The sequence below is a fragment of the Thrips palmi genome, unplaced genomic scaffold (assembly GCF_012932325.1).
Source record: "Thrips palmi isolate BJ-2018 unplaced genomic scaffold, TpBJ-2018v1 HiC_scaffold_18, whole genome shotgun sequence".
Lineage (NCBI taxonomy): Eukaryota > Metazoa > Arthropoda > Insecta > Thysanoptera > Thripidae > Thrips > Thrips palmi.
The window spans coordinates 12,783,846-12,796,414 of record NW_023144627.1 but is presented as its reverse complement, the minus strand read 5'-3'; the positions used below and the strand labels follow the sequence as shown (position 1 = coordinate 12,796,414).

The following is a 12,569-nucleotide window of genomic DNA, read 5'->3' as shown; positions in this document are numbered from 1 at the left end:
GCATGAAAAGCGTTGGGAAGCCTTTTTCGGTTTTCCATTCCGCGAATATTCGATTGTGTTTGACATCGTTTTTCTGGTTTTCGTCGAGGGAGGCAAAATCTTTTCCTCACGGCTGAAATTGCCTGCTGGCATCGTCTCGATTCGGGGTCCTTAAAAATTACGCAAGGCGCGCCCCGGTCGTGCTGCACCTTCAGTTGTTTTTTTGCGTTCGTTCCCACTTTCACGGGCTCGTCTCGTATGTCTCACCTCACACATAACCCCATTTTGTCACATGAAGGTGTAGATCGGCTCTTGAGAACAATATTTGTTTTTCCTCGCAAGTGTGCATTTCACAGGCAGCATTGTGGCTGTCCTAAATGTGCTGTAGTGCGTAACGTGTAAAATGGCTGGAGCTGTTTTTGACATTGAGCTTCACGATGATGATACAGGACAACTCGATGACTCAGACGATGATGCTATTGAAGTAGAGGAAGTAAGTTGCCTTTTCAGCGCACAGCGTCCTTTATTGTCCATTTGGCATCGAAAGGTGCTTTCTCCTTCCCGGAGTCACCGCGATCGCACACTGTAACGACCCAGGATGTGGTCGTTGAGGTTAACATATCGGAGGTTGGCGAGTGGGAGCTAACCTTGGCGACCCTGAATCTCCGTCGTCTCTCACGATTTACCTTAAGCTCAAAAATGGAATCACAAGATTAAATTTTATCATCTATTATGTCCATTTTAATCACTGATTTAATTAATCTTTCATTCGTGTGTTGTCACAATCAGCCCATTTCATTGATGATAGACTTGACTGTGTAACAGTTTTGTTTACCTTTGACATTCAATGCCCAATCACTTTACAATCTGTTAAATTTATTTCCCAAACGTTCAGTTATTATCATTAGTTATTTTGATTCATGTTCTTCCCCAACTCCATGATCATCAATAGGCTTTTGGCGTAAACTTTATTTCTGTTAATATTTTCCCCTCTTACCATCTGCCTCGATTGTTTTGGACCTGTCTCAATTTGATTAGTTGCCTTAAACAAGATCTATCAGGAGCTGTACAGTAATAAACTTTGCGGTGGTTAAGAATCCCTTGGATATGTGTAATTTTGAATCGAGAAAAAGACGGGAGTTACTGGGTTTCATTTATTGCTGTGTTAGACATGAACCGTACACAAGCACAGGCTCCTACCATTTTGTGAAGCCAAATGCAGGTTAGCTATAATCAATCTTCTTTTTTCAGGGTGGCTATGATCCTGACCCAGATGTGAATGCCATATTTGAGTAAGTACTCGCAGAACGTTTGTGTTTATTTCCTTGAATTTTGATTTCCAGTATTCTTATTTGAGTTGTCATGTTTTTCAGCTCTGAAGATTTGGAAACTGTTCATCTATCTGAACAAAATATAGGCAAGGAAAAGACTGGACCTGTGGACTTTGAATTATTAAAGGTTTTAGGAAAAGGTGGCTATGGTAAAGTGTTCCAAGTAAAGAAGCGCTCTGGTCAGGATGCGGGCACTATATTTGCCATGAAGGTTTTGCGAAAGGCCTCAATTGTGAGAAATCAGAAGGACACTGCGCATACTAAAGCAGAAAGAAATATCCTTGAGGCTGTCAAGGTGCGTTATTGACAATACACATAAGTCTTTGCCAGTGCATCTTGTACCATTACAATTTGTCTTATATGCTTTCTTTCTTCTGCTGTAGCATCCTTTCATCGTAGACTTGATGTATGCCTTCCAAACTGGAGGAAAGTTATACTTGATTTTGGAATACTTAAGTGGAGGGGAATTATTCATGCACCTTGAACGAGAAGGCATTTTCCTTGAAGATACAGCTTGGTAAGAAATACTCAAGACCTATTTCATTTATTTTTTGTTTGACTTTGTTGTTGCTTATGTTCTTTCCCATTTGTTTCAGTTTTTATCTCTCAGAAATTATTCTTGCATTGGAACATTTACATAGACAAGGAATAATTTATAGGTAAACTGGAGTTCCTTTTTTTTTTCTTGATAGAGTGGTTGTTTGTCCCATTGTTTAGTCTCATTTAATAACTTCCTTGTAACGGAACTTTACAGGGATCTTAAACCTGAGAACATTCTATTAGATGCTCATGGCCATGTTAAACTTACCGATTTTGGACTGTGCAAGGAACACATTCAGGAAGGCATTGTCACACACACATTTTGTGGCACCATTGAATATATGTAAGCAATTTGCCAGGGTTCCATCATATGCTTTTATTATTGCCATCAAGATTTTTCAAATCAAACTTTGTGTTGTTTTTTAACTAGGGCACCTGAAATCTTGACTCGAAGTGGCCATGGCAAAGCTGTAGATTGGTGGTCACTAGGAGCCCTCATGTATGACATGTTGACTGGAGCTGTGAGTATATGAGACTTGTTTAACTTTCCAGTACTGCTTACCTTCCTTTGTTACTTCATTTGTCTAATGAAACAAACTTTCAAATTACAGCCTCCATTTACTGCAGAAAACAGGAAAAAGACTATTGAGAAGATATTAAAGGGAAAGTTAAATCTGCCTCCTTATCTTACTCCAGATGCTAGGGATCTAGTTAGAAAGTTACTTAAGGTAAGTAAAGCTTAAATTGGTCATATGTCAATACAAGACAATATCTTATCTTTTCACTAACAGCGTTTTTTCATTGTCAAAATATTAACAGAGACAGGTTAGCCAAAGATTGGGCACTGCTTCTTCTGATGGAGAGGCGATTCGCGCCCATAATTTCTTCAAGCACATCAGTTGGGTAGATGTTCTTGGTAGGAAGCTGGAACCCCCTTTTAAGCCATCCCTGGTAAGTGCTCCTTGTATTGTGCTTTTGCACACAACATGGTTGCCTTTGTCCCCTTATTATTTCATGTTTTTTGTTGTTTTTTTCTTTTAGTCAGGTGAAGATGATGTGTCCCAGTTTGACATAAAGTTTACCAAGCAAACACCAATTGATTCTCCTGACGAGTCAACTCTAAGTGAGAGTGCCAATATGATTTTCCAGGTATTTTGAGGTTTGATATTATTTTGTGTAGTACCAGCTTGCGCAAATTTGTCCATTAACTGAAGTGAATCTCTTTCAGGGTTTCACTTATGTTGCTCCTTCAGTACTAGAGGAAATGCACAAAGGTCCAAGGATTGTAAAGGCCAGGTCCCCAAGAAAGGGACCCTTTGGCACGTCAGGACCTGGTTCACATTCTATGAGAACACCTTTTAGCCCACGACACATTTTGCATCCACTTTCTCATGGTCATGCATTAGCTGGTTTTACATTTGGACATCAAGCTTCTTTAGATCAAAACCCTTGTCAAGAAGAGTATATGGAAGTTCAAAGTCCACATGTATAGTAAGTATGAAGACCAATTGATTACCTGGAGTCGACTGATGTGGGATATTACTTTCCTAGATTTAACTTCCAATAAGTTATCAGAAAATTTAACCAGCAAAATATTTGTTTTTTTCAGGCCCTGGCTCCCATCTAGGCAATTAGCAGATATTGTTTTGCACGGCATTTGGTCTATTACCAACCTTTTATATTTTAATGGTAACATAGATTGTAACCTGAGAGAGTTCAAAGGTTTTGTGTGACCTTAACTCTGTGCATTAACTCTGTTGAAACTTTGGAAAACTTTGGAAACTTACCATTGTATGCCAATTTTGGCTATTGACATTTCCCCCTTTCTTTTTGCCATATTTTATTTGCCATGTCTTATTTCAGACATATCGACTGATTCTGGTTTCTTTTCTGTCAGTTCCACAAGCACTCAAACTTTCCACATTTTTGGGATGATTTATCAATTACATATTTTACAAGGTTTGTTAGTAGTTTTACATACTGGTTGTGTTGCATTTCTTTGTACATATTTTCCAAGCATAACAAAATGACTAACTTTTATGAACATTTTGTATAATTTTAGGTTTGAATGCTTGAGGAACTGATCTGTTGGTACCCACAAATTACTTAAATCTCTGTAATTACCTTTTGCTAGTGCAAGGATATTTGAAAGTCTGTGTAGGTTAGGAAATAAACTACTGATCTAAAGAATATTGCTGCTGAGTGAGCATTATTGACCAATATGTGATTCATAATCAGTTTTGCTTTACTCTTTTATTGACAAATTAAATAACTCATGTAGAATTGATGACATTGTGTGTGTATTTTGGGGATTTTTAGTTGTTAAGGCATTTTATATTGGATGCTAATGGAGTTGCAGACATAGTTTATTATGTTGGTTACCAGTGGAATCTGCTTAAGTTGTTATGAAGTATCAGCCAGCTGCTGATCCATTAGCGTGGTGCTTTGTTATATCTATTCCATAGTTATGGAAAAGAATCAATTTCACTATTTTACTTATTGTCTGTGTTTGCCTTGAATATCATGTTCCTAAAGACAGCAGGTAAAGTTTCACAGCCTTAGGACTCCTTCTATTATTTTGTTTTTTTCTTTAGAAGGAATTGGAAGGTTTAAATGATGAATGATTAATTGCAGCAGCATATCAGGCGCTTGTTTGAAGCCACCCTGTCAATAAGTTGACATCAATATTTTGCTCCTCTTACTTAATTAGTTTGTAGTTGTTATTATTAAGTGACATGTAAAGTGGCGTTTAACTAATGCTGGAAAGCTTTGATTCCAGCACACTGCTGCAATACCAGGCTGTTTTTGTGACTTTCACTTTCTTTATGTTCTATGATCTTATCTTTTCCCTTTGTGAAGCTTTCATTCAATATTATTTTTAAATTCTAGGATGAAAGCTGCCTTGTTTTATTTGTTTTTCTGGTGTGATCAGTGCACGCTCCAATACTCAATTAGTAATTCTTGATATGGATATGACCTTTTAGCTGTGATGCAGTCACTTTCTGTACTCCCATACTAGCACAAGCTCTTGCGCCACTGACATGTAACTTTATATCATTCAACTACAGTGCCCATTGGTTCTGACCTAAATGATTTTACTGCGCTCTGTTTGTTCTCTAGGAAAGCGAAAAGTTGTATTTTTGAGGCATAATTGAGGTTGCTGTGTTTTCACTGTTAGCATATTGATCGAAGCCCCCATTTGGGTGATATGATTCACCTTAGTCCGTAGTACCATCGATGATAGATAAAATTAATTGGTCTTTCATGACTATTATGTGGGTCACCCAGTTACTATTATTATATCCATGTCATGTTTGATTCATGTTGTTACTTATAAAATACATATTAACCTTCCACAAGGGATATGATGCACTTTTGTATTTGTTAAATTTGGTGGAACGTCCCTCAAAGATATTTTTTCAGATGACCCTTTTTTAGTCAGATCGTAATATAAACAGTTTTGTAATTATATTTGTGTATCATTTACTTACTTATTCCTGTGGTGTGATAATGATTGGTAACGGGTTGAAAATACTTGTGATGAGTAAAATCATCACCCTGTCCTTAGGTTCCATTTTCTTCCCCGTGCCCTTGTTTTTGTATTTCTTTCTTGACTATTTTGGGCTGTCATATTTTGTGTTACCCTTATTTCAAGCTCCACACCTAAATGCCTGTCTTTTTCTAGATGTATGATGATGTATGTGAAGTTTGGTCATTAACTTTGGTGAAACATTTCTTTCACCCCTGAAAAGTAGGGTCTTTGGCAGTCATGTTCCATATAAATTGTCAACTCCTGCCTTTCCTCTCTAATCATTAATCTGGATATGTACTTTTGGATTTTATCCTTGAGCAGAAATGACCTTTCTCAGCTCTGTTTGAAATGAATACATGTGCAGTTACAGGTGTTGAAGCTACTGTGCAGCACCTCATATTCTCAATATTCTCTCTGTGATTGTTTTATTAAATGAATTTTCTCAGAAATTTGAATTGTGAAACCATTGCTATTTTAGTAGTTTCATAAGTGCTATGGTAGTGCTGTTTTGGCTTTGTCTCTCTTTTTCTTTTACTTTCATCAGAACAGTGGGAAAGACTGTATTTGCTTTGAGTGAACCCTTAAAACTCAACATAGGTAACGATTGTCTTTTTTATCAAACTTCCTGTGTATTTGTTTACTGACATCTATTTACTGGCAAAATTCTATTGACTGTCACGCATTCAACTTTTTTAAGAAACATATTGATTGTAGGTGTTACAGATATTCATCAGGAATTTTATCACAATTTTTTTTGTTTGGCAAATTAATTTTTGTTGTGTGAGGTGTGATAATTTTTTCATTCTGTTGAAGAGTGTGTTGAATATACATTCAAAAGGTTAAATGACACGTATCCCCTGAGAATTGTCTGGAGTTACTCATAAATAATACCACTGCAGGAGCCTTTGAGGCTAGGCACCAAGTGAACTGCCGAATGTAAGTGATTCTCTATTCACATTGCTTGTATTGAAAATGCATTCAGTTTTTACAGACTTGGAGCTAAAGGTTGTATAGTGTGTCTACAACTAAGACGTTTTTAAAAAAATGTACTCTAAATCAAAATACTGTAGAACCTTTTTATTACATTCAATAATACTCCTCTCTTATAAAGGAACTTGAATATTTTATATCTGCAATGATAAAGCTTCTGATATTTCTTAATGCTGATCATGAACGGCTTGATTTGGACCAATTGTACATACGCGGTATTGCAAAGGTATCAATGTAATGATTATCAATTTATCTCTGCTGTTTATTTTTCATGCTTTTCAACTGCTGTTTTTTTCTTCACTCTTGTCACATTTTCTTGTAGTCCATTAGTTTTGTTGTCAATGAAACTGATCCTGTCTTGATGTCATTCACTCTGTCGATTGTTTAGAAGAGCTGCATTTATCTATTACTGCTTGAAGCCCTTTGCATTCTCACTACCTTCAAAGACCTGTTTTGAAATTAATTGTAAAATTATTGAACAGTGTTTCTTCTTTTTGAGCTTTGTTTCCACTGTACATTACATTCTAGAATTTATACAGATGTTTTAAAGCCAAAGCTGGAGGTTTCTTTTGTGTAGGTAGAGAATCATGCCACCCCTCCCAATATGGTCTCCTCTGTTAAATTTTCTTTGAGGTGGTGTGATTGTGTCAGCCAGGATTCCACCTCTAGTCGTTTCTTTGATTTTTGCTCAATTTTCATCCTTTACCTACCTCTTGTTTCCTAGGAGAGTCAAATCTTTTGCAACTGCTGCAATCCTACCAGCAATCTCGCAATGATCAGGTACATATTGAGTGATGATGATTGTCTGCCCGTGGGGCACTAACACGGTTTCATTTTGCACAATGATTAGGACCTTTGTGTGAAAATTGAACACTTAAAACCGTACTGTTAAATGCAGAAGAGGACTATAGCACTACTTAGTGCCAACGAATTTTTCAAGTTTTTTTTTAAATATATTTTTCAAGGTCTTCCAAGTTTCCTAATTCTGATGCATTCTTAGACATCCTATGGAATGAACTGCTCTTGCAACTTAAGTTGATTGAACAAATTCATCTGTCTTATTCAATCTTATTGTTGATGCAAGTGATTTTAATGTTTGTTATTTTTCAATGTATGATGGGAGAGTTGATTGTGCTGAACTTTCATCTCAGTAGTTGTGTGTAATTTTGGTGTACACTAACGAATGCAACATAGACTTAGATTTTAATACTTTATTTGTACAGAAATTAGGCTCAAAGAGTGTAAAAAAAAGGAGGATGTAGCTTGAGGTTTTGAAGAAGGTGTACTGGAGCGCGGCAGCAGACTGTGTTATTGTGTTGTTTATTGAATGTTTGCTGATGGCTTGCATGGCGGTATTTATTGATACTTTGATTGTCAATAAAGAGCTGCATTTGAAAGGGGCAGAGTTGTTACTGAAGTCCCTCCTTCCCCTCCTGTGCGGTGCTGGCGGCCAGGGCGGCCTCCCTGTCCTCCCGGTCATGCTCCTCCTCCTCCCGGATGGAGTCGCGCCGGGACTCGAGGCCCAGCGCGCTCACGGACAAGTTCCTCTGGTTCTTGCGGAGCGCCTGGGGGGTGAGCACCTGCAGCACAACAAACAGTCACCAGTCGTAAGGGGCCAGTCACACGCATCGCTCCGGGTCGGACTAGGGTCGGAGGCTGACCTTGGTGGAGGGGGCGTTGGGCAGCTGCGGGTTGGAGGAGCGCAGGGTGGCCTGCACGGCCTGCAGGTGGTTGATCTCGATGGCGGACTTGCGAAGGTCGATCCTGGACACGCTGCCGCGGCCCGGCCGGTAGTCCAGCGCGGAGCCCCGCCGGCTGGAATGGAAGGGAGAAGGTGCGACTCATTAGCCATGCCGACCCAGTGTAGACAGTGTAGGCGTCGTGGTGCGTACTCCATGGACGGCCGCGACCCCCGCAGGTCCGTCCTCGACGCCGAGGTGCCGCCCGCGGCGCTGCGCAGCCCGTCCAAGGACGTGAGCGAGCCGCGCATGTTGAACTGGATCATGAGGCTGAGCCGCTCGATGGACATCTTGGTGTTGTTCTCCTCCTCCTCGTCGGCCTCCGCGTCGTCGTCGCCAGCGCCGCCGTTGAGGCGGTCCACCTCGCCGTCCTCTGCAATCCAAGGGGTTTCAGAATCGGGTGTGAGTGCCACAAGGGCCACAAGTGACGCGGCTTGGCCTCCACGCCTCCACTCACCGACGTCCTTCTCCACCTTGTCGTACTTCTTGAGCCACAGCAGGTGCAGCAGCCCGTAGAGGGTGCCGCCCGCGCACGCCAGCAGCCCCATGATCCTGAAGGCCTTCCTCGTGCCGTACGACCCGATGAGCAGCCCGCCCAGGAAGGACCCGAAGCCCCGACCTGGGAAGCGGCAAAGCCAGCGTGAGAAAGGCACGACGCGAAGGCTGTTTTCCCCTCAAAGACCACCGCGTTGAACCTAGGCTGAAGTGCGCCATGCCGAGCACGCCGATGAGGGTGGCGAGGAGCGTCTTGGGCGCCAGGATGCTGCAGTAGGTGGCGGCCGCCACCCACATGAGGTGCACCGCCAGGGACTCGATGGCCTCGAACGGGAAGCACCACCACGCCGTCCTGGGAAAAGAACAGGCCTCCGCCCCGGGGCACCGTGAGTCGGAGTCGCAGGTCGCAGGTTCGAGTCCCGCCTTCTGGCGTTCTACTCACTCGATGAACGAGTAGCCCATGAGCCTGGCCGCGTGGGAGAAGAAGGCCAGGACGATGACGTTGACGTGGCCGAACCTGCTGGTGATCTCCTCGGCGCCGTACAGGAACGGGATGCTGCTGAGCGTGCCCACCGTGACCGTGATGCCGAGCACGTAGTTGGGCGCGCCCAGCTCCTTGAGGTACAGGAACAGGAAGCTCTCGATGAAGCCCCAGAAGTTGCCCAGCGCGAAGAGGAACAGGATGAAGCACATGACGTGCGGCATGCGCAGCAGGCGCAGCAGGTCCTTCATGATGTTCTCGGCGGGCACGTTGCCGCCGATGGGCATGAGGGCGAGCGTGACGCACGACACCAGCAGCAGCACGTCGTACGTGTAGAAGGCGGACGAGTAGTCCGTGACGCCGCCCGCGCTGCTCTGGTCGATGAGCAGGCCGCACAGCGGCGAGAAGATGGCCATGCCCACGGACGAGAAGAGGCGCTCGCGCCCGAACTGGCCGCCGTACTGCTGGATCATGGTGAGCGCGATGGGGTCCAGCATCGTGACCCCCGCCGACAGCATGATGGTGGCCACGAACCGCAGCAGGAAGTAGATCCAGAAGATGCGGTCGTCGCTCTCCTGGAAGTCGGGCGGGCACATGTCCGGGCCGCCCTCCCTGCAGCAGGTGAACGTCCAACGTCCAACGTACTCACCGTGGTGGCCGATGGGCACCGACGGGGTGCGCTTTCCGTTCGCTCACCGGAAGAAGCACTTCTGCAGCATGCAGTCCGCGGCCAGCTCGGTGAGCGTCTTGTAGGTGAGGTTGGTGGCGAGCACGGCGCCGCCGCAGCGCAGGTCCTCCTTGAGCAGCGCGGTGTAGTTGACGCCGGCGTCCTCCATCAGCCGCTGGCTGAAGTGCGCCGTGAAGTCGTTGACCGTCTCGTTCTCGTCGGGCTGCATCTCCATCCCTGGCCACACGCAAGACCGTAAAAAATGTTCCGGTACCGGGAATCGAACCCGAGCCTCCTGGGTGAGAGCCAGGTATCCTAGCCACTAGACCATACCGGATGGGTGGGAAGAGGAGCAACGCCACCCATCTACAATGCCCCTGCTTTGGCCCCTCCCCGAGCCGCCAGCTCGACTCGGCGGGGTGGGGTGGGGGTGAGCTAAAGTGGGCCGTCTGTTGCTTCGCCTGCCTCGCCAGGCGGCGCCGAAAATCGAGTAATCGAACCGCAATTGCTAGCTAATCGGCAATGTGAGCGATGGTGGCGCCGCGTGAAAAGTGCGACAAGTGCGAGGCGTACCCCCGGGCGTACCTAGCTGCTCTATCGGGTCCATGAGGTCGGGGTGCATCTCGATAATGACGTACACGGGCTCGCTGGGCTCGTCGGGCGTGTCCGTGACCGGGCTTTTGGGGGTCGACGTCGTCGACGTGGTGGCGGCGGTCAGCACCACGCTGAAACCAAGCGGCTCAATTTGAGACAACCTCCTCGCGTTGGCGAAACCATCTGCGACAGCTCTGCACTCACCCGGTGGCGTTCGTGCCCTTCTTGGTCTTCTTGGGCTTGGACGTGAAGTTGAGGCCGTCGTTGGGCCCGCCGGGGCCCTTGATGCCCAGCACCACCTTGCTGGCGTCCTCCTTGGTCGCCTTCTCCTGGCGACAGCGACACCCAATCGCTCTGTCTCTCTCGCACTCGTGGGGCGTGCCGTGCAGGTGCGAGAGAGACAGAGCGACAAAACGCTGAGCGGAATCAGTCCGCAGAGCGCTGAAGAGCGCCTGCCGCGTAGGCAACACACCGGAAAGCGCGCACGCCTGCGCGGCGCGTTGCCTACTCCGCAGGCGGCAAGCCGCGACGAGACGAACCTCGGGCAGCAGGGTGGGCGGGCGCACGGCGATGCCCTGGTGGATCTCCTGCAGGAACGTCTTCTTCTTGGGCGGCTCCTGCGGGCCCTCCAGCAGCAGGCAGTGGTCCAGGCAGTCGTCCAGCACCAGGTCCAGCTCCTCGTCGTCGGGGCACTCGCGGCTGGGGCACGGCGACCACCACACGTCCACCTTGCCCGTGACGGGGTGCCGCATCACGTAGGCGGGCGGCATCACGCCGGGGGTCTCCATGGCGGGGATGAGGAGCAGCGAGTGGTGGAAGGCGGCGTTCAGCACCAGCGTCAGGATCACCACCGGCTTGTAGTTGCCCATCTTGTCCACCAGGAAGCCTGCATGCATGGCCAGAGCACCCGTCGCGATAAAAACCCTTGCAGGGCCGCGGGGTTTCGACCGAGGCTTCGACGCACCTGTGACTGGCGGGCTGAGGAAGGTGGTGAGGGGCAGCGCGAGGTACACGATGGCGATCTCCTCCACCGTCAGCCCGATGCTCTGCATGTGGATGGTGAGGTAGGGCAGCAGGGACGCGGTGGCTGCAGCAGCACCAATACACTCACAGTGTTCACAGCTCTCGACGGCCTGGGCCACGGCCTCGACCAGGTGCGCAGGGACTTACCACCGTACATCATGAACAGGGTGACCTTGAGCATCACCAGGTTGGGGTTGACGTTGAGCTTGTCGCACAGCTTCTCGAAGGCCGTGGGCGCCTTGTCGCGCTCCTGCGAGTCGTCCTTGTCCTTGTCGTCGTCCTTGTCGTCGTCCTTTTCGCTCTTCTCCTTGTCCTTCTCCCTCACCTCCCTGTTCTTGCCGGACTTCTCCCTCTTGTTCGTCGCGCTGTCCGCGGCCTCTTCCTCGCCCACGCTGGAGGGTGCCATCTTGCGCTCACTTCCTGGAATAGTTTGGCCCCCTGGATAGCTGGATTTTCTTCCTCCTCCTCCTTCTTCTTTCCTAGACGTACCTGTTCGGCGTGATCATGCGTGCCGTGGTACAGGGCGACTGCGGAGGGTCTCGCCTACTACACCAGCCTAGGAGATATCCGGGGGGAGGGGGAGGGGGCGCGATAAAGTTGTCTTTAGCGGTAAATGCGATGTGCGCCGTCGCGGCTGCGTCTGAGGTCCTGGGCCTTCCCTCTGTCTCTCTCTCTCTCTCGCACGCATGGTGGCACCTGAAGGTGCGAGAGAGACACACGGCGCCGTTTCGATCGCGCCCGCTGTGTTTGCTCAAGCCCGGCGTGAGTGACTTCTCGTAAAGGGTTGTAGTGCGCCTGGAGGGGGGGGGGGCTTGCCAGTCACTTCCTTTTTCTGTCATATTGGCCTGTGCTGCTCAGGGTGCTCTCGGGCGCACTGCACCCCCACTAGTGACCAGTGGAGTGGGAAACCTGGCACGGACTGGTACACTTATTGCAAATCACCGATTGGTGCCGGCCGTTGGTGGTCTCAAGTCCCCTGCATGGTTGGCGATACGCTTACAGTGCACTGTTTACAGTGTGTATTGATAAGAGTGGGGGAAGAGGGGGGGGGCAGAGGGGCGCCGCTGCTGTCTGCCATAAAGCTTGCACAAGCTGAACAAGTTGACTTTGCTAATCTCGATACTCGTTACACGCTTCTGCCGGCAGCCCCCCAAAGGCATCCCCCCCCCTTTAAGCTGGGTTTCAAATAAAATTGCTG

The 12,569-nt window shown here is 47.1% G+C and overlaps 2 protein-coding genes and 1 non-coding gene across 4 annotated transcripts; 1 reads left to right on the top strand and 2 right to left on the bottom strand.

Moving 5' to 3' along the window:
• Positions 1-183: 183 nt before the first annotated feature.
• Positions 184-7,769, top strand: LOC117644318 (ribosomal protein S6 kinase beta-1). The gene is made up of 12 exons (XM_034383664.1): positions 184-472; positions 1,231-1,271; positions 1,353-1,605; positions 1,694-1,827; positions 1,907-1,969; positions 2,065-2,193; positions 2,281-2,371; positions 2,462-2,578; positions 2,670-2,801; positions 2,892-2,999; positions 3,079-3,341; positions 3,460-7,769. Coding segments are annotated over exons 1-12 (1,422 nt in total). The 5' UTR covers positions 184-382; the 3' UTR covers positions 3,461-7,769.
• Positions 7,566-12,162, bottom strand: LOC117644314. 2 transcript variants are annotated; one of them, XM_034383654.1, is made up of 13 exons: positions 11,861-12,161; positions 11,519-11,791; positions 11,313-11,435; positions 10,888-11,234; positions 10,553-10,677; positions 10,340-10,479; positions 9,784-9,991; positions 9,049-9,699; positions 8,807-8,958; positions 8,569-8,730; positions 8,265-8,484; positions 8,034-8,187; positions 7,566-7,952 (listed from the first exon to the last, which is right to left on the bottom strand). In XM_034383654.1, the coding sequence occupies exons 2-13, from the start codon at positions 11,775-11,777 to the stop codon at positions 7,782-7,784; spliced, it is 2,712 nt and encodes a 903-aa protein (XP_034239545.1). In that variant the 5' UTR covers positions 11,778-11,791; positions 11,861-12,161; the 3' UTR covers positions 7,566-7,781. The 2 variants fall into 2 exon arrangements, with proteins under 2 accessions (XP_034239545.1, XP_034239546.1); XM_034383655.1 differs by having other exon boundaries at positions 11,519-12,162.
• On the bottom strand, positions 10,020-10,091 carry Trnae-cuc. The gene has a single exon. It is a non-coding gene; the product is annotated as a tRNA-Glu (tRNA).
• Positions 12,163-12,569: the final 407 nt, after the last annotated feature.

Coding starts and splice junctions, on each gene's coding strand:
- LOC117644318 (XM_034383664.1), top strand. CDS start 383: ATGGCTGGAGCTGTTTTTGACATTGAGCTTCACGATGATGATACAGGA. Junction 1,272..1,352: donor GATGTGAATGCCATATTTGA/GTAAGTACTCGC, acceptor CATGTTTTTCAG/CTCTGAAGATTTGGAAACTG. Junction 1,828..1,906: donor TTCCTTGAAGATACAGCTTG/GTAAGAAATACT, acceptor CATTTGTTTCAG/TTTTTATCTCTCAGAAATTA.
- LOC117644314 (XM_034383655.1), bottom strand. CDS start 11,777: ATGGCACCCTCCAGCGTGGGCGAGGAAGAGGCCGCGGACAGCGCGACG. Junction 9,700..9,783: donor CTGCAGAAGTGCTTCTTCCG/GTGAGCGAACGG, acceptor CACCTGCTGCAG/GGAGGGCGGCCCGGACATGT. Junction 8,485..8,568: donor CAAGGTGGAGAAGGACGTCG/GTGAGTGGAGGC, acceptor CTTGGATTGCAG/AGGACGGCGAGGTGGACCGC.